This window comes from Plectropomus leopardus, chromosome 12 (assembly GCF_008729295.1).
Source record: "Plectropomus leopardus isolate mb chromosome 12, YSFRI_Pleo_2.0, whole genome shotgun sequence".
NCBI lineage: Eukaryota > Metazoa > Chordata > Actinopteri > Perciformes > Serranidae > Plectropomus > Plectropomus leopardus.
The window spans coordinates 10,703,442-10,724,890 of record NC_056474.1 but is presented as its reverse complement, the minus strand read 5'-3'; the positions used below and the strand labels follow the sequence as shown (position 1 = coordinate 10,724,890).

Sequence of the window (21,449 nt, the reverse complement as noted above, 5' to 3'; positions counted from 1 at the left end):
TATTCAATGTAGTATAAAAGGCTGCATGTTCATCTGTTGAGCCTAATTAAAACCCTTGTGTAAGATAACATGCTTGACTTGCCCAATCCATTTATCCGCGGGCGTTGCACCATTATATCACATGTTCAAGACAAAAAAAGAATACAATCCAATTAAGGAGCCCATCAGTATCAAACATGCTGCTGGACCAGTGTCTTCTAGCTATAATTCTATGTCCTTCGTCTATTTCTGCTCTCTGATATCCGGCGACGTTACAGGGAACCAGTTTGTGAAATGATTCTGGCTGATTTAAGCTGGCACCAACCTGATAACTGGTGGCTCCCTGTTGCCAGAAAACATACATCATAGTCAGGAAGGTCAAGAGCTCAGTCTATAAATGTGTCCATCACTAATTTACTCCCCTGCCTATCAGTCATGAGCATCTGGCCTCGAGAGCTTCACTGGCTGCGTCCAGGGGCTCACGTATTGACTTAATGAAAGACTTATTTTTTGACAAATGCTTTAAAAGTATTGAAAAAACACGATGACATACTCTTTCTACATTGCCTAAATGATCTATCTTGGACTTAATCTAAAGAAAAAGGAGCAGAGGTAGCACCTCTAGCAGCACGCAAAACAGGCCCCATGGAATACAAGATGCGCTCTGTAAACACAAAACTGTTCAAACAGCTGTCTCTTTACACGAGACGTTCACTGCAGGAGCGGGACTGACGGTTGGGTTTATTAATGTGTCAGGAATTGTCAGGTGAAGAGGAACCTGCACACAACACAAATGCACACATTGTTCTTTAGATTAAAGCTGTGAGCTGAGCTGAAATGAATAGTCAACAGAGACCAAAAAACAACAAACATTCTCTGGTTCCAGTTTCTCAAATTTGAGGATTTACCTGTTTTTAATGGTGAAATTAAGATTGTTGGGTCAAGTTTTGATTTTTTTGATTGAACAAAACATGGCATTTGAAGATGACACCCTGGGCTCTTGAAACAGTTGATGCCCCTGGTTGATTTTCATACAGTCCATTGTTCCAGCTTCTAAAATGGGACTATTTGCTGGTTTTCTTCTATGATGCTAAATATGATACCTTTGGTCAGACAAAACAAGCAATCTATACATGTACCTTCGGGCTCTGGAAATATATGATCAACATTTTTCACTTTTTTATGACATTTTATAGCCCAAACCCTCTACCGATTATTATAGAAGTTCATTGGCAGATTAATCAATGATGAAAGTGATTGCCTGCTGCAGCCCTGAAACCAACTGAGGAATAGTGAAAACATGCATTTTCTTTTTCTGCTACTCATTTTTCATTGTGTTTGTTGTATTTTATTCTCCAGAGATACAACAGATCATTGCACTTGCACTTCAATTAAAACTTCCATTTCAATCCATTTCTCACCTACTGCACCTAAAACAAACAAGAAAACACAGCTGCAGCGCTCAAGTTAGAGACAAAGAGAAGCTTACATACAGCTATAACGCTTCCACAAAGCTCCTCAGCAGTTTGGCAGCTCTCGGTTTCTTTTCAAAACAAGTACAAAGAAACTACAATAACTAGAAAAAGCAATAAAAACCATATTATGTTGTCACATGAAGAGCACAATCCAGCCAGATCCCACAACCTTGAACAAAATCTGCCAAACAATTCAGCATTTTTCCCTCCGGATTTAGGTAAATCCTCATGACTGAAAATATGAAAGAAAAGGAAAAATATACCCAGACTTTGCCTCTTTAAAGTTCCTAGAAGATAAAATATTATGATAAATTATAAAAAAATAACTCAATTGTTGGAGAAGTGTTTTCCTCTCAAGGTAACAGAAATAGATAAGTGAATCTGATTAGTGTTCTTTGTTTCTACAGAAAGAAATTTAAAAACAGGGAGGTGTTCATTAAACAGCAGAGGAGGCTGGCAGCTTGCAACACAAATGTCATTTTGTTTTCGAACATAAACTGAGCAGATCCCGTGAAACTTCGTCAGCTGTTGATGTTGAGCGGGGATCTTTGGGGATTGCCATAATATTTGAGTAACATAATATCTGCTATCATGGCTCGCCAAATTAAAAAGCTGCACTCCCAGGCACCATATGTTCCAGGTCGCAGAACAAGTGAGCGGTACAGTAAGTGAAACCCATCTCAATTTTTCGAGCGGTAAAACTACATTTGCTGAAGCACTCTGCAGGCAGCTGCTCCACCTGCGTTCACAAGCGGCCATTCATCATCCTGTGCGGGCCACAGCTGTCCTCAGGTCTAAGAGATGGAGATGTCAAGTTACAGTCTCCACATCATCCAGCCAATCTAACTCTGCTCCTCTCCCTCTGCTTCCTGCCATTGTGTCAAAGACGAGAGCATTATTTGAAAAACATCGCTTGGCAAATTGGTAGGACTGAAACTATCTGATGGCGTGGTTGTAAAAGGAGTTACGCTGACTCGATGTAAAAGGCACAAAAGGTTCGGCCTATTTAATCTGTGGATTCTCAGAGAAATAAAAGGAGAAGTGCAGGCGTCTAACAGGATGTGCAGGAGGGCACCTGCTAAGACAAAGTGCTCAAATCAGAGCGGCAGACACGTTTTTCAGCTGACCACGTGAAGACATTCATTTTTAAAGCAGGTCCACAAATGATGTCAGGATTTCTCTGACATCCATTACAGAGCCGACTCATCTCTGACACGAGAGAGTGCAGCGGCAGGCGGGAGAGGCTGAAAACCGTGATCCAAATTGAATTTATAAAGTCAATAAAACTTTATTAATGAATCTGTGGGACACGTTTACGTTCACATACATAGAAAAACAATATCATAGATTACAAACACAAAGGATTCCACATATTTTGAAATGAATGTCAATAATAGTTTTCTCACGTGCATCATCGATTTTCTAGTACGTATGAGTATCATACAACTTAATTGAAATGTCGGATGCATGTACATTTACAATTAATTAACCCTTTCAAAACTGAACAAAGTAGTTTGATTACTTTCGTAAACACGGGGCAAAAAGGCAATGACCAACTTGGCAAGAAATGTCCCACAAATTGCAAGAAAGCAGTTAAAGGTCTAGTTTTAAGAAAAAGGGGGAGAGTTATTACAACATGATCAAAAGCTAGGGGAAAATGTCCAGAAAAACAATGTCATAGAAAAACAATTATTCATATCTTATTTAATTTTCCACACTTTTTTTGTTGTCTCTTTTTTTGCTTATTTTCAGGTAAAACATCTTGGAACTTTTTGATAATTTCTTGCTATTTTTGGGCTGTGTGTTGTAAAATTGCTAATTGCCATTTCCCTGTGTTTTTTGAGAAATCAAACTTATTAGCTCAGGTTTTAAAGAGTTAAAAGGCTCGGTGTGTGTGATTAAGGGGGCTCTATTGGCAGAAATTAAATAAAATATCATTAGTATGCTTTCATTAGTGTATAATCACCTGAAAATACGAATTACTGTGTTTTTGATCGTTGAGCTCCTCATATCTACATAGGAAGGTCCTCTGTCATGTTGCGCTGTCATCTTTCTACATTCAAAACAAAACAGTTCAAAACACACAAACCACTGGCTTTAGAGGGGCCTGTCACATTTGTATGTTACCTGAAGGCCACCGTAGGTTCTCTGCATGCTTGAAAAAGGAGTTGTGAGTTTAGGAGTATTCAGTTGGTTGCAGTCTGCAACCTTCCTGCTATCTGCCACTAAATCCTTTCACACTACTCCTTTAAATTGGAGCCCAGACTAATGATTTTTTTTTTAAATTATGACTTATTATCTGCAAATTAGTTGACTGATGACTCAGTTGTGTGATTCATAAAATGTCACATAACTTTTGAAAAGAAAAAGACAATCACATTTATCCAGAGCTCAAAGAGACATTTTCAGATTAGATATTGATATTAAATCAGATAACACAGTGAAAAGCAGAAAATCTTCAGAGGCTGGGCAGATTTTTGTCATTTTCCCCACAAATTGACTGAAAAAGTATTTCTCTGCCAGAAAGATGGTCTTTTCATAAATCCAGACTGTCCATGCTGTAGAAATTGGTGCGACATAACCAGAGGAGACAGAGGAAAATGTGTATATACTACAACTACCAGAATGCTTTGTGCCTCAACACTCTTGCCGGTGAGCTTGGTCCAGCGATTTTCCACAGGTGTCAATATGGCGGCTCGCTAGAAACGAAAGACCTCAAATTCCAGTTAAACGTAAGCTAAAATATGTCTCTGAAAACATATTAGGCGAGAATAGGCAACACAGTAGCAGGATCTTGGTTTATATTTGATCAACAGTGCTTTCTTTTACCGTTTGATCTCAATATTTTCAGACTTTGTTGAAGCAGTATAGCACCCGCCTCTTGACGTAATATTATTGGGCCTACAGCCAAACACAACTACTAAAATATGTTTCTGAAGACATTTTGGTCGAGAAACAGGTAGTACTGTGACAGAATATTGGTTTGTACTTGATCAGCACTGCCTAGTTTTACACTTTAAGAGAGAGAAGGAGGAGATTTGTGTCCCTGGCAGCAGTTCAGGTTTTTTTTTGTTGTTGTTTTTTGTATTTATTGCATGTATTGTATATTTGCACATAGACTTTTGTCTGTTTATCTAGTAAGTTATGTCCCTTTCTCTATTTCGTCATTATTATTATTTTATTATTATTATTATTAGTAGTAGTAGTAGTAGTAGTATTTTTAATATTAATATTATTGTACAGTGTCTTTTTCAATGTATCTGATCCCCATAAATGAATTTACAGACTTTATTTAAAAATGTTGTTTGGACCTTCTAGTGCGCTATAGTCACAGGACAACATTCCAGAAAGCCTTAGGCATTAATTAAAAAATAAAACCTATAATATAACTTAGGGATACAACCTAAACAAATATACAAAATAAAACATTTTTACAAAGGAAAAAGGGCCAAATATTTACCATTAAAGAGTCAAATTGCCCCAGGAAATGTACTCTTTTTCATAAAACGGAAAGTTAATAAGCTAAACTGATATCAATTACTGGGAAGATTTCTTGAGTTGTTGCACTGATAGTAACATAATATGAATGAATCACTCTATCTTCTCAGTGCTTTAACAAATACATTAAGTTAAATTAAGGCTGATGTTACTTTATAATCAGGCTTCAATGATTTATGCATGAAATGCATCTCAAGATGCATCCATTGTAGTTTTTTTAAACCATTTGGATCGACGATAATAGTGGTTAACAACAAAAGGTGGCATCAAGCCAACAATGCATGCTAACAAGGAGGATTTCTCAAGGGTGTGCTTTTGAAACTTAATAAACACTTAAACAGGGTATTTGTGCTTGGCATACAAAAATGAAAGAATATGAGTTAATTGCGTTTTGGCATTCGTGCACACGAATCCACAGGTTCTTTTTACAAGTGAGGTGTTTGAGAGGATCCTTCAGCGTAGGCTAAGGAATGGGATTCGCAGATCTGAGTTTGCTTTTGAATCTCTCTCTTTTTTTTTTTTTTACCAGGTGCTTATTTGGGCAATAAAGTTATGAATTGCTTCTGATTGAAACTCTCACTTACATGCAATAGTTATATTGACATCACGCTCATCCGTGTTGCAAGCAGCTGTAGATTATATATTTTCAGTCATAGTCAGAAGCATTCAGTCAGCAATATTTAGCTGAGCTTTGTAAAGGGACAATTCACCCCAATATAAATACACATTTTTTTCTCTTACCTGTAGTGCTACTTACCAATCTAGATTGTTTTGGTGTGAGTTGCAGAGTGTTGGAGTTTATCGGTCAGAGAGATGTCTGCATTTTTTCCAGTATAATGGAACTAGATGGCACGCGGCCTGTCGTGCTCAAAGCGCCAAAAAAGAAAAAACATTTGAAAAACTCAACAGCAATGTCTCTTTCAGACCCGCTTCTATACTGCTTTGAATGACTGGGCAGTAAGAGACGTTACAGATGTCCATCAATGTACACCAGTGTTGGGAAGGTTTCTTTTGAAAAATAATAGGTTATTGATAACTAATTAATTATTGACCCTGTTAAAAATATAATTAGTAATGTAACTAATTTAATTACTTTATCAAATGAATTTAACTTACTACATTTGATTACTTTTATAACAAATGTTTTGAACTGAACAATAAAGCTAAAAATGTCCAGAAATAGAAAAGAAGACATTCCTGTATGATGAAAAGATGCAAAGATGCATGTTTTATTTTCCATATAAACGTATGTGCATATCTATTTGTGGTGTGCTTTTGTGGAATAGACTGGAGGAAGAAATCAAACAAAGTAAGAATATCAAACGGTTTAAAAATATGTTCAGAAAGAGAATTTTTGCCATGTACATAGATGAGGGCTGGGGATGTAAAGGAGGGTAAGGTGATATTCTTGTGAATGGTTTTCTTCTATTATTGGAATTGTGTTCTTGACTATGTAAATATGATTAGCATGAAATGGTTTAGGTTTAGGTGTTTAAGTTTTCTTTTGCTGACACATAATTTTCAGACTATAGTTCATTTTCATTCACCTCTCCATCATCTGCTGTAAAACTAACTGCTCAAAGATGAGAATTACTTGAGGCTAAAGATGGTTTTGTGTTGTGTAGGTGGAGCATTGCTCCCTCGTGTCTGTGCTTAGAACTGACCGTGGTCTCTTTTCGGCGGGTGTTGGTAGAAAGGAAAAAGTTCCTATATGAAACTGCTCACAAAAGGCCTGTGGATTATCTCGGGTAAGCGGGTCATGATTTCTGGAAAGAGAAATTGCTGTTGAGTGTTTCTCTCTTTCTTTCTTTTTTTTTTGCGCAGACATCTCTACGGCTGATATCTCCAACACTCCGCAACTCAAACCAAAGTAATTTAGACTAATAAATAGCACTGCATGTAAGAAGAAAAAATATGTATTTTTCATTTTTGGGGTGAGCTGTTTGTTTAACTTTTCATCTTTTAATTTGTGTTAAAAAGCACGTTAGTTTAGAATGATTCTTTAACCGCATTCTCCTCTTTTTACTGCAGCACATCCACCGATCGGGGACCGCCAGGAGTGAAGCCACTACACGATAGCCTCATTCTGCTCTTCAACACCCACAGTCGACCAGGAGAGGTGACAGCAGTGCTCTCCAACTACCCAAGTCTGACAGCCATGATTCAGGGAGGCCCTCTGCTACGGCTCAGATCAGGGATCAACTCGCTGCTCGATGGCTAGATCTCACCGTACAAAGAGCTGGGGGCCTTTCTACTGAGGCAAGTCTCAGAGTCCCTCTGCAGCACAGGTTCAAGTGTGAGCCATTTTTTTTCCGTACGTGCTTTGTGGAGTCAAGTGGCAGTCGTGTCTGATTAAAACTGAGTGGAGCTGGTTTATGTAAATGAGCTGCTCACATAACATTTTCTCAAGACACTTGTGTATCTGTCTGTAAAGAGCAAGTCAGGTAATTTAAAAAAGTAAGTGCTGTCAGTCTTTTTTTTTTTTAAAACCACAATACCACTCAGGTTGGTACTTTTACTGTGGTGTTTCCTTCTGCTGTGGCCCAGTTTTACTCCCTCTCTGACAAGTCATCAGATATGGCAACACAGTTCATTTCTGGCACCGCGGGATTGGATATTGAAACATTTATTAGGATACCTGGGTTCTCACCTTTGATAATGAATTATTCATAAACGTTTAATGGTCTCCGGGTTTCTCACGAGATTGCTCCATGGGTATTTTTCTTCTTTCACTGTTAAGTTGCGTTATAAGAGGCACATTTCAATGAAAAATCTATTTCTCTCCATTACCTAAGTTCTATACCAGAAAGGCATAATGAAAACAGGTACTCTGCTAACAATGCTGGTTTGAATTGGCTGTACGGTTTTGCCGCAGTGAGTTGGTCATTAAGCGTTTTCCTCCACTGTCTAACTCAATCTTGTTTTTCTCCATTGCAGTATCCCTCACTGCGTAGTAGCACATGGATTTCAAGACTTCAAATGAAGAGGTTGGTAGGATTCAATCAATGTAACATTTTGACAGTAAATTGCCAATGATTATAGAAGCAGCCTTGGTATTTACAAGTGCCTGAAACATCATCAGTGAAAGCATGCAGCCAGAAAAAGGACTTAAATCTGGGGCCCTGTACATAGCCACCCTTAGAGGCGTCCCCTCCCCTTCTAATACATCCACTGTTACACCTGCACTAATGACTGAAACGAGTAAACACTTAAACTAAAACAGAGTTATTGATGCAAGTGTTGCATGTTAAGTTTCAAAGCCCTCAGCATCAGAAGCAGATGCATTGAGGCACCCTTTTGATACCGCCCCACTATACTAGACCAGAAATTTGCTACCTTTTATTAGAAGCGAACGACTTGCTGTACATAACATGCTGGGATACCTGCGATTCGGTCCAAGGTGGCGGAGTGACGAGAGGGTGTGACAATTCATACATTTGAAAAGTGCTCGCATCTACTACTACTTAAGCTGCAGCATCGGCGACTTTCTGAACAGCTCTGTGTGAGATCAGGCAATGCTAAAGCGAGACATATTATAATTTAATCATAGGTGATATTCTGTCCTTGTAAAAGAATTGTAAGAATATTGTTCATGTGAATCAGCCGTTTCCTGCTGAATATGTAAAATACAACAGGAAACTATTTTGTGCTCTTGCTTTTACGTAAATGAGGTAAAAAAGTAACACCTGTACACTCACTCCATGCAACACAAGTTTAATGAAGACAGTGTTTCAATCCTACTTGGATCTTTGTAAAATTTGGGTCAAATCTTTTTTCAGGTTAAATTTCGACATGTTCTTCATTAGACCTGTGTGGCATGGAGTAAGTTTGCAGGTGTTACTTTTTTCCTCATGTACGCTGTTTTTTGATTGCCTTGCACCTATGTGATGTGCATATAACTTCCCTCTCTCAGCTTTTACATAAAAAACCCACCATTGTGTGAAGCTTATAGAGGCTGAAGCTGTTTTTGACGCTGTGAGCAAATGTGGTATGGGTATGGGGTGAGTGGGGATGTGGATCATTTGTAAACTCCAGACTTTCACCAGGAGACTGCTGTTAATGTCCTATGTGAAACCAATAGTCAGTTAAGTTAGAAATAATTTATTATTAATTTATTATTTAACTATGGTGTGCTAGTATGTGTAGTATATTATGCTAGTAATGTGTCAGGTGATGTTATATTACATCAGTAACAGACGTACTTATTTTAAGCCAAACCATGATGTTTTATTAAATCTAACCACATGCTTATTAGGCTAATTCTTACCGGCAGACTAGTAAGGTGTTTTTAACCTTGACATGTTTTGACTGCTGGCTTCCTGCAGTCTTCCTGAAACACTTTACGAGTCTGTCGATAAGAAAAAGAATTAGCCTAATAAATTTAAGGGGAGACTATATGAAGCTCTTCACACTAACTACATGCTTTTGTTGCTCAAGCCTAAGCGAGTACCTTTATTTTGTAAAGAGACTGAATTCATTAAATGAGCAGAAACTGTAACTGCATGGATTAGAGCAAGATCAAGGAGTATCGTCGCTCTCTCATTTTATGGTGCTGCATTTAAAAAGCATAAATTGACATGCCGTCCCTGAATGTTCAGAATTGAAGCTGGAGTGGTGCAGACGGCGTCACAGTGTGGGGCCACATCTGTATTTGAGGAGTCAGGCGTGAGAATGTGTTGCTCCTCTCTACACTGTAAACTGCAGTAAGAGACTGCTTGAAGTGTCTTTTAGTTGCCGCGTTATGAACTCACATCCTCAGTAACATGAGGAGATGGTGGTGATGGACCTGCAGTTGATCCGCTCTTAGTGGCTGTTTTTCAAACTGAGGGCAGAGCTGCTTCATTTATCAGACAGCTAACACTGCCAACAAGTCGCTTTCCCTTTGATTGTTTTCTCTCTTGCTCCTGGCGTTTTCTTTCTTGTCTTTTGGAAGCTTGATTTTAACCTCCTTTTTTTTTTTTAATTACATGACTGCTTCGAAAAGCTCACCCGGTGTCCTCAGCATCAGCACAGTTACTAGGATTTAATACTGTTTGTTATACAACTGCTTTGTAGTCAGCCAAACGTGCATTTATAACGCTACTTATGTAGAAAAACACCAACTTCTAATACTAGTACCCAGTTGCATAGAACTACTTAGGATACCCTTAAATGTTTATCTGAGGATACCTCACAAATAGATGAATGAGTTGCAGAAATCGTAAGAATTTCCTTTGAATGTTCCTAAGTATTTGCCCATAGCTATTTAAGCACTGTATTCCCTGATGTGTTTTTTTAGGAGGTCCGTAGTAACCACTTTCCTCTGAAAATTTGAGGGTACTCTTCTCTTTAAAGTAAAATCATCTGTGGAGCATTGGACAATGGCTGAATTGATGGTGATTAAAGAGGAGGAGAAGATATCAAGACACATTTCTTGATACTGGGGAAAAAAAACAACGTCTGACACCATGAGCTAAACACAACTTGTTAATCTTTGCACTAGCAATTTTGTAGCTACCTAGCCAAACATTAACACAACATGTTTCATATATTTATGGCAGCTATGTTGTTTTATTGAGCTGCCAGTTTTTGTCGACTCCTTTCTTGGTGTCACAGTAATATTTTTACATTTCTTTTTCACTTCATCTACAGTTTCTTTTATAGCAAGATTTGTGGCACTGATTTTGTCAGTTACTTTTTGCAACATCTTATGATTGGTGATTATTATTTGCAATGACTGGGTTAAATTTCGCTGGATTGTGCTATAGTGTTTTCCATATTCTTCGAGGAGAACTTTCTCATCTTCAGTCCAATTTGGCTTTCTTCATTTTTTCTCTTTTCTTTGTCATCCATTTTGGAGAAACTAGCTAATTTTACTGCTGCTAAGTCATTTTAAATCTTGATGATGCAAATGAAGATTATCTATGAACTTGGTTATATAATGACAATAACTACCGTTAAAACCTAAATACAAACACAAAACACAAAAGCGAAGACCTAAGAGGCTTTATGCAGTGCTCCTAAATGAACCCCTCAGTTTAGGGAAATATTTTGAATAAGGGACAAACTTAAGTTTGAAACTTAAAGGTTCAGTGTGTAAGATGTAGTGGCATCTAGTGGTGATGATTACTGATTGCAACCAGCTAAAACTTCTCAGAGCTTTTCAGTGTTCATTGTTCAGGAGGTTTTCACTGGGATACAAATTATCAACAGAGGTGTCTTCCTCTCCAAAACAAACGAAACTGGTAATTAAAACAGGTAAAAACACTGAATAAAGCAGTTTCACGTTACAAATCAGTGTTTCTGCGACACTGTTTGGCATGTCAGAGATGGGTGGCATGCCAGTTTCATGCTAACTTGCATGCTGCTACATGCTGCCTTTTTACACTGACAACATAAGATTCAGACGTTTGGGAGCTCCTCCATCTCTGGGTTAGAAAGAGATGTCCTTGTTGCATATCTTGCAGTGGAAATAGTGATGCGCACGCTATCAGATCTGAGACAAGGACGTAGATAATAATGGGGTGGGTGAGTTGGAGGGTTGGAGGGGAGAGTAATAGATAAACATACAATAGGATCAGAGATAAGGCTAAGTATGTGCAATGCAAGCAATACAACAGGTCAAACAGTGCTCGACCACGTGAGAAACTGTCTGACCCAGCTCTATACAGTTACAGCACTACTGCCCTCATTTTGCTCGGCTAATGACTCTCACACACACATTACTTCAAATAATGTGAATTAATGCGCCCCTCATTTCATTTCTCACGCTGCAGCTGCAGGCGGAGGCTCATTTCGTCACAATCCTCATTACAGGGTGAAAGATAATATGCTCCATAAACTGACTTTGATTCAAGTTTGACCTGCCGTTTAGATACTCTATCTAAGAATAGCAACCGTGCAAGCAACTGTCTTGTTAACTGATGAGCAGTGTATCCCGGGTGACAAGGATGCTGACACTGGGGTCTTTTTTTTCTATTAGCAGTCTTGTCAGGTGGAGGTGCTTCTTTTATTTAGACCTTTTTAAGTCAAGGACAGACCAGGCATCGTAATTAGCCAGGGAGGAGGAAGGATATGCAGAATGCAAATTTATGCGGATTAGCATGTTTTAAATGGATCATTGGAAACCGTCCTCACACTTGCTTGTATGAAGCAGGGAAATTCAAATGTGGAGGGTGAGCTCGGTTCCAGCCACTTAATTTCACAGGTTCTTAATTTGCCATCATCCTCATCAGCCTTACATGTAGAACAAATGGGATGATATAATTTTTTTCTCTCAGCGTGAATGTATACAAAAAAGCTGCTTCTCAGAGGGTCTGCTCGTTATTTGAAACCATAAATCAGCAGTTGTTCTATGTTTTTTTAATCTAAATGTGTGTTTATTACTCAGAGTGCTGAATAGGTTCATTTGTTCCAACATAAGCATTAAGGCGAGTAGTTAAAAAAAAAAGAGAGAAATAACAGACATCACCAAAACTCTGAATCCTAATTTCCATGTTCATCCTGCAGTGAGTATTCTCAGCTATGTTTCATTTCATGGCCAGTTAATTTAGTCGTGGAGGGATGATGAATGATTTTATCTTTCTGTTTCACAGACAAAGACTGGGATTTATTTGATGCAAGAAGGTAATGAGGAGCCGTTTAATATTCGACTACACTTGGCCAAAGATATTCTGACCATTCAAGAACAAGATGTCATCTGTGTGTCAGGAGAGCCTTTTTATTCGAGTGTAAGTAACCCAGTCCGTCTCATAATTGCTAAATGGCGCTGTACCGCACTTCACATGCTTGTGCATTGAAATCAGTTACATGCACTGCACAATACATGAAGGTTACAGCACAAAGATACTGAGAACACTGAATGTCTGCGTTAATGGCAAATCTACTGCAGTTAATCTATTCTTCATAAATCAAATGTAGCTATTAAATAATGAGTCACCCACTGGATCATGGTGAGCAGAGTGTAATCTTTAAGCCACACTTGTCACCACGTCTGACGTCTTTGTCTTCACATTAATAAATTCACTTTTCTCATTTTAAAAAATGAATGCAGTAACAAGGAGCTGGATAAATCTTTTAAGATAAATGGAGTGTCCTCTGAAACATAACTTCTTATTAACGGAAAGTGTGAAGTCATGCTACAGAAATAAAACCATAACATGTCAGGGAGACCTGATGTAGACTTTTTTAGCTACTGTTACCAATTTACGCTTTTAAATTTAAAAGAAAGTGTTGGATTTCTGCGGGCTGTCTACAGTAAATGTATTAAAAATACTGTGTTGGGCATCATATAGAGTGCCCCAGGGATGACGTTTTTGGAAGCTAAAGTCGCCCTGGTTTATTTATTTAGGAATTTTGCAGAAAATTAGCTCTGTGGTTAACAAATGTCTATGATACCTACATTTGTTTGTTCAGCAAGATAATCTTTACAAATGAACACCACTTTCAGGATTTTTGAAATCCAAATGTCATCTACAAAAGTAAAAAACCTTTTGCGAGGCTAACACGAACTATACTACGGTCATGTCCCCACCGCGTAGAACAAATCGTGAAGGTCTCTTAACCTTGTGTTCACCACAGGCCTTATTTAAGGCTTTTAACCAAAACCAAAAAAAAAAAAAAAATCCTTGACTTTGAGACAAGGAAACCAGAGATGCTGAGATGCTAATAGATTTCTGGGTTTTAGGACTAATTCCTGGGTTTCTCAATCATCAATATGAAACAACAACATCTTTATAGTGGAGGACTAGAGGACTAGGACTAGACGTAAGGACTAGATAAACAAGAAAATTCTCGACACAACATAAGGACGAACAATTGCGCTAAAGCCAACATTTAATGAAAACTTGGGAGACTGTGTTTGTGTAGAAAAAGGTATCATATATTTTAGCAAATAGAATAAAGCAAAAGAAAATTAACATCAAATATGGCCTTGCAAGATTACACTTATGATAGTTACTCTTAATAACCCCTTTCCCCCACTACTTTAAAGATTTTAGAGTGTTTTTGATCCAATAATGTATTGAGAAAGGTTAAGTATCAATCTAAGTACCTTTTTTAATCATTATTCATCTCAACCATTGAATTAATGATTAGCTCACACAATCAATATTAAAGCTGCACAGAACAACCACCCAAAACACTCAAATCAGTTTAAATGAAGGTTGAAATGTTCCCCTCACTCCATAAACCAAGGTCTTTCAGTTTATACTCCAGCACAGAGCAGGCAGTCCGTGGAATATGTATAACCAAACATTGCATTTTTATGAACTTTGTGCTGATGGTGTGTGGGAATCTAACAATTTCTTTCTGATGTTACGTACTGGAAGCTGGAGCGCAGAGGTAATTAGCATAGCTTAGAATAAAGACTGGAAGCAGGCGCTAGATAACCCAGCTCTGTCCAAAGTTAAAAATATACGAGCCCCCTTCAAAGTACACTCGCTACCATCTTATATCTTGTTTATTTCATCAACAGTACACAAACTGAAATGTAACCATTTCTATTTGGGTTTTTATAGGGAAATTATGAAGTACTGAACAGCCAGGCGCAGTTACTGCCTGGAGTCTTGTCATCACTGCAAGGTTGCCAGGCAACCAGTGAGAGTGATTATTCATCTAGAAATAGTTGGGATGCACAATAATATCGGCACTTCATCGGTATTGGCAATTATTGACTTTAAAATCAAATATTGGTCAACGTGTTGACTTCTTCCAATATCAGAAAATGATTTTTGTTTGTTTTGTTTTGATTTTGACGAAGTGAACATTTACAAAACATCAACCCAAAGTTGAAGTATTTTTCTCATTTTGCACAATGAATGAATATTTCAAACACTGAAAAGCATCATTTTTTATGTCTCCATCTGCTGGTGGGCCATCACGATAAGAGCATAACATGATGTTAATTTCACCACCGAAGAGACTTACTGATCACTAAAATTAGGTGGGGATAAAAGTGGATATATATCGTTATTGCCAAATAATTATCAGCAAAAAATCTAATAATGTGCATCTATAAGAATAGTTACAGATCACCCCTCAAAACCCCACAAATGACATCATACTGTTACGCATGGCAACATCAAGTGTGGCTGAAAGCAAACTTCCTGCTGGTTACTGTTGTTTACAAATTAAAGAAATGAAAAATATTTTTTGTTTATTTTTTTTCTGAATAACCAACAGCAAGCTGTTACATTTATGTTGACATATAAAACACTTACTTTGTTGCAGTTGTATGGGTTTTTTTTCAGTATCAGTATCAGTATTCAGTATTTTGTCATATGATCATGTCGTTATGGCAAAAATACTCTGAAATATCGTGATATTATTTTAGGGCCATATTGAAAACCCTTTAGTGCATGTTTAAATTTGAGTTCTTCGAAAGGCAATCAGTCTCTCTTGTTCTGTTGTGAGCGCTCCCACAGGTTCAGCATCAGTCTGAACTTGTTTCTCTGTTTCGAACTGAATGTCTTCCAGGAGAGGACTGTAACGATCAGGAGACAGACAATTGGAGGGTTTGGCCTGAGCATCAAGGTAATTTAGATCCCAGCTGATTACGCTTCTCCTCCCAACTGCTTTAAATTAAGTCTGAACAAGTGTTATTGATCATTTATAAATTGAGTTGCTTTCGAGTGTCTTTGACTCATTCTGCGTTTGTGATACCTTTTGTAACTCAGCATAATTTAATTTGTGTCCTTAGGGTGGAGCAGAGCATAAAATCCCTGTTGTGATCTCAAAAATATCAAAAGAACAAAAAGGTTTGTTGTTTTTGGTTTTACAACTCTCAACGTCCATTTCACTCCTCTAGTTTGGTTTTACTAAAGTGACTTTTTTTGGTTTCCAGCTGAACTCTCTGGGCTACTTTTCATCGGGGATGGCATCCTTCAGGTAAAATGCCAAAACTTCTGTTTACATATCTCATCCTACTCTGCAAGATAACACATACTTTAATAATTCATGTGCTGCATGTCCACAAAACTGCATCGGTAAAGGTAAATGTCACATTCTCCAGTCTTTCATTTGTTACATGTGCTCCAGCAAAAATAAAAAAATCTCCAGCAGCTCATTTCTCTCAGCTCATCTGAGGCAGAGGAAACATTTACAAGCCAGCCAAAGGCGCTCTGTATTCATGGCAACTGTGGATGTGACTCTCTTGTTTACAGTTTTCAGCGCAGATGCCATAACAGTTATTGTGCTTGCCTCATTAATCATTTTGAAGATAGAGCTACAGTGATGTGATGCCAGCAGTATTATTTAGGGTAACCCTGTAACTGTTGTTTCCAGATAAATGGAATAAACGTTCGAAGTTATCGCCACGAGGAAGTGGTAAGCTGTCATCTCATATCTCATATTTTCTTACACTGCAACGGCTCTTTCAACAGCTTATCTTGTCTCACTTTAGGATTTGTATCTTTTTGACATGTAAAGCCAATTGTTTCTGTTTCATGCTTTTTTAAAATGTAACTGCAGGAGATATGTGTGTCTAGTCTGTGTAAATCTCTTATCTTGGCTTTCCACTCTTCGGGTGACGTTAGTGCACCATGTTTCATCACAGCAAGCAATCTGCAAAAAAACCACACAGTTTGCAGCAATAAAAATACCCCAACGTTTCTTCCTTCCAGGTCCAGGTTTTAAGAAACGCTGGAGAAGAAGTGACTCTTACTGTCTCTTTCCTGAAGAAGACTCCAGCCTTTCTGAAACTGCCGCTGTGTGAGGACTGCACATGTAAGAATCCTCTACACACACTTTGATTAAAGTATATAATCACCAGTACAAAAATAATTAACCAAGAGTATTTATAGCTGGTTTTATTTCAGTCTAGGATTGGTTGTCCTGGTGACAATAAACCGGAGCCTGAAGAGCCACTTTGAGAATAAGAAATATAAATTCAATTGCTTCACTTTCTTGTTCTCGTCCTGATGAGCACTGAATAAAGATGCAGCTTTGCTAAAGAGGGGGGAGAGGAACGGACACTTCTCAAGTTCCCCAAAATGTGCTAAACTGAAAGAATTGACATTGCTCATTGTGGTGCAATTGATTGCTCTTCCATGGGAAAGCTTCAGCCCCGTCATCAGACATGAAAGCTTTCATAAAAATCCTTTCATTCGCGTATATAGGCCAGGTTGACTGGCCATCCAACCAGTCAACTGAATACAAATTGGCACAGAGTGGCAGCCCACACTGTTGGGGAACAAAGTAACACATTTCTGTTGATAGCCGTGATTCACTGCAGTTGGAAACCTTGAAATAAATGGAGGTGTTGCTCTGACTTTGAAGGCTTTATTGTAGGGCTGCAAAATTAATTGAATATTAATCGTGATTATGATTTTGGCTTCCCACCTTTCAGTTGACATGATCGGCTGTGATATTGACATTTAAAATGCGTTCTCCACTCATAGAAAACCCTGCTGTGTATCAAATCAAGTGCTCCCTGAACTAACAGCCTCCACTTTTGAAGAGCTGTCATGCCGCTGCGTGCTTCTGCAGCAGCTGCCTCTGAAAAATGTTCCTGAATGGTGCGATTGCAGACGGGCTAAATAAAAACCATCCATTGTTTTGACATAGGAGAGAACAAACCGTATGCACAAACTAAATGGGACTTGTGTCTGCAAAGCAAAGCAATGCAACTAACTTGCTAAACCACCTTAAAAAACACAATCTGTTGTACCATGAATGCATGAAGGCTGGGATTTATAACATTTCAAACTTTCATGGTGCAATAACCATCTAGGTAAAATATTGTATCACTGAATTACAGAGTTAGTAGTAATTATTATTATTATTATCAGATACAAAGACCCTGAAATATATGAAAACATAGCTGAACAAACATTTTACAACATTGTATTACTATAATTGGAAATTGAATCCTCTTTTTAAAAAAAAATTAAATTATTTAATTAAAATTAACTAAAGTAAAGGTGAGATTCTCCATTCAGATGTATTTTTTTTTTCCGATACAGTTGATAAGCAAAGGTACACTGTATGATAGCCATCAGTTTTCATACCATGCTATATATATATATATATATATATATATATATATATAACCCTAACTTTGCCATTACTGTTAATTCTCGTCCTCATCAAGCGTCAACTCAGACATTCACAGCTGCACTGCAGTGCATCACGGTACGGTGACAGCTGTGAATAAATATGTTGGCTGTATAAATACAGCGGGCAATATGTATCCAGAGAAGATGCACTAATTCAGGGGACAAAGAACCTTCTGTTTTGGTCTTATTTTGATGCAAAGGAAGATGGCACAAGGGGAAAATGAAAGCAATGCTTTGCTGATTTTTATTTTGGTATCAAGTTTTGTTACAATTTAATTTATATTATCTTTCTTAGAGATGCACTATGAATAAGACCTGCCTTATTTTGATGCAAAGATTTGGACATTTGTCCCTCGAAGTATTTATGTTTTCATTAATTTTAAAGGGACCGTGTACAGTTTAAAACTTGGGCTGTCAGTGTTACTGTTTAAATCGCATCATATGAAACTACATAATGAATCCCGTGGTACCAACCATGTCACGCTAGCTTCTCAGGAAGGGGGCGGAATAATGTTCCCAAGTTAGGATAAATTTTTGCAAGGCTAAAGCAACATGACCATTTTCACAGGGGTCCCTTGACCTCTGAACTCAAGACATCTGAATGACAATGGTCTCTATGGGTACCCGTGAGTCTCCTCATTAGACATTTTTTTTGGAATCCTTTGATTCCTAATCAAGACAATCTGGAAAGAATTGTTTCACTCTGTCAATGTGGACCTCAAAACTGTTTTTAATGCAAAAAATTGACTTAAAAATAAGCGATTAAAAACATGCCATTAAAAAAATGTGATTAATGTTGATTAACTATAGAAATTCTGCGATTAATCATGATTTTAAAAATTAAATGTTTGACAGCCCTAATTAAATCATAAATGTTACCATTTAATGCACCGTAGCAGATTATAGCTTCAAACTAATTCACATCTGCAATGAATGAATAATAATAATAATCGGGATAAATAATCATGATCTCAATTTTGATCAAAATGATTGTGATTATCATTCTGGCCAAAATCATGCAGACCTAATTCCTTGGCTTTTTTGTTTGTGACCCTGCCGTACATTTAGGTATCCCTAGCGACCAGAGCAGTGGGACGTCCTCTCCTCTGTGTGATAGCGGCCTTCACTTGAACTACCATCCCAACAACACGGTACTTTTTTTTCATCAGCCTCTTTCTCTCTGACTGACTGATTCTATAACTGTCCCTCTGTAACCATGCAGCAGCATTCCCCGTGCCAGAAAGTTGTTTCCATGCAACTGTCACTGCTCGCTGACAACCGGGATGCTCTATCTTTATCTTTTGAGAAGGGTGAATCAGCTTTCCTCTGCAGCTCGCTCTCGCTCGGCCTTCCTGTGCACCTGCAGCAACAACAGCAGCAGGACTTGAGCTCCTGACATGTCAATTGTTTGAAATGAGCGAGGTGGGAAACGACAAGCTCCTCTAAATTGCGTTTCACACTTCTGCAGGACACGCTGTCCTGCTCGTCCTGGCCCACGTCCCCGGGGCTTCGCTGGGAGAAGAGATGGGTGGACCTCCGCCTTATTCCACTGCTTCACTCACGGCTGTCGCAGTACAACCCGGGCTCAGACGTCTGCAGGTGAGCTGCGGGACTTCATCTTGAAGGGTCAGTGGTGTCTGTTCTCACTTGCAGAGCTGGTTTATCCCTGTAATACTTGACAGGCTGATAGTGCAGAGATATCTTACTTTTTCAATGCTTGAAGGGTTTCAAATGAAACTGCCATCCCTCATCTGTAAAAGTATTATTATTATATTATTACTTCTGCTATTAAGCATATCCCTTTAAACAAAATTAGAAGAAACAAAATAGTTCTGCAGTGAGTCAGACTCTCAGAATGGTGGATGTTTGATGTAATAAGCCAATAAACTGTCAATAATACATTTTCCTTTTGCTACACTGTGGATGATAGAAACAGTAATCTTGTTAAATGGCTCTTAATGGACTGCACTTGTGGTTTGGCATGTTTTAGCCCATCAGTTGAAAATTGCATAACGGTATTATACATTTATAGATTGATTAGCCATGCAGTGAGCAGTGAGTTCTATTTATTATTTTAGGACACAATGAAGATGAATTTCACATCTTTTATCACATCACCCTCAAAACAGACGAGAGTAAACTTTTGCTTCATTAATTTTACTTTGGTCATGAAAATGTGAAGAAGTTCTGTTCTTTGAAATACATTTAAAGCAAAATAGGTATGAACATACTGAAAATTAGCACCTGAATTTGCAGCTTCTCTTCATTTTACAGAGCTTCGTAGTGAGTTTCAGCTCATTTTTTTAACTGTATGACTGCAACTTTCTTAGTTTGACTTTCATAGTCATTTCAGGCAGCAGGCAGCTTTTTTGGTGGAAAACCTCTAAAATCCCCACTGTGCATTTTCCACTTAGCACCAACAACAGTCAGACAAAGTTACTGACTAGCTGGTGAAATAGTGGAGCATTCAGCCACTAAAAATACTGATATTTCTATCAGGAGTTGGTCAAGACCAAAAACAGAGCTAAAAGGCAACATTTATAAAATTAACAGAAAAATGTTACCAAATGGATAATAATATTGCTTTGTACCTGCTAGATGTGAAAATAAGCAACTGTTTGCTATAAAATGGCCAAAAAAAAAAAAGAATTTCTTTGGAATATTACAGATAATAATAATAACACTAAATACCAGAGACACCAGAATAACTGTCATGAATGTAAGTCTGCACTGGAACGTAATTTTTAGTACTTACAATGAACACGTATGCATATCTTTCTTAATACCACAGTAAAGTGAGGGCTTTTCCCTGTGGGATGGGAGAAGAGTCAATCAACGGATTATTGTGGGGGAATGTATGGTCAGAACATTTGCAGGTGCAGACGGGAGCTGACACACACCCTGCGGTAACAGGCGGGAATAGATAATCTACTCTCTGGGGTAGCGGGCAGGGGTGGGATTAGGAAAAATAGTCCCATGCAGGTCTTGAATATACTCCTGCTAAAAAACCTGCAAGTGCATTATTTTGTAAATGCTGGTTACTCTGAAACTTCAATAAACAAAGTAAAAAATGAAATAAAATTGGGACATACTTCTTCCTCAGCAAGTTTTATGTATACATTTTCAGAGTTTTACATGCTGGGATGAAATGAAATGAGGTAATAGGTTTGATCTCTTGATAACAAAGTGAAGTTGAGGAAATCACATACTGCAAGTAATTTTTCAGTCTTTGCAAGTTTTTTCTCCTTCCCTTACGATATTAATGGAAACTAGTGGCTTCCTTGAACACCGTAAATCAGTTACAGTCTGTCATGAAAAAATTATTCAGTATGAAAGCATGTAAATGTCATCATGAATAATAATAATGGTATGAAGGTGTATGATTCATCCATGGTCATGGTTGGCTATTTGCGGAGGCCTCAGTGTCCTTCACTGTCTGCATGCAGACATGTAAGGAGGCTCC

The 21,449-nt window shown here is 38.0% G+C and overlaps 1 protein-coding gene across 1 annotated transcript in view; it reads left to right on the top strand.

Annotated features, from left to right (window-relative positions):
- The first annotated feature begins 7,886 nt into the window (after window positions 1-7,886).
- sntg1 (syntrophin, gamma 1) overlaps window positions 7,887-21,449 on the top strand; it is a 30,247-nt gene continuing 16,684 nt past the window's right edge. Inside the window, exons 1-9 of the mRNA XM_042498234.1 lie at window positions 7,887-7,939; window positions 12,527-12,661; window positions 15,408-15,464; window positions 15,631-15,688; window positions 15,775-15,818; window positions 16,215-16,256; window positions 16,553-16,655; window positions 19,055-19,137; window positions 19,455-19,585. Of these exons, the coding sequence (XP_042354168.1) occupies window positions 7,913-7,939; window positions 12,527-12,661; window positions 15,408-15,464; window positions 15,631-15,688; window positions 15,775-15,818; window positions 16,215-16,256; window positions 16,553-16,655; window positions 19,055-19,137; window positions 19,455-19,585 (680 nt within the window). The 5' untranslated portion in view covers window positions 7,887-7,912. The remainder of the gene's footprint in view (window positions 7,940-12,526; window positions 12,662-15,407; window positions 15,465-15,630; window positions 15,689-15,774; window positions 15,819-16,214; window positions 16,257-16,552; window positions 16,656-19,054; window positions 19,138-19,454; window positions 19,586-21,449) is intronic.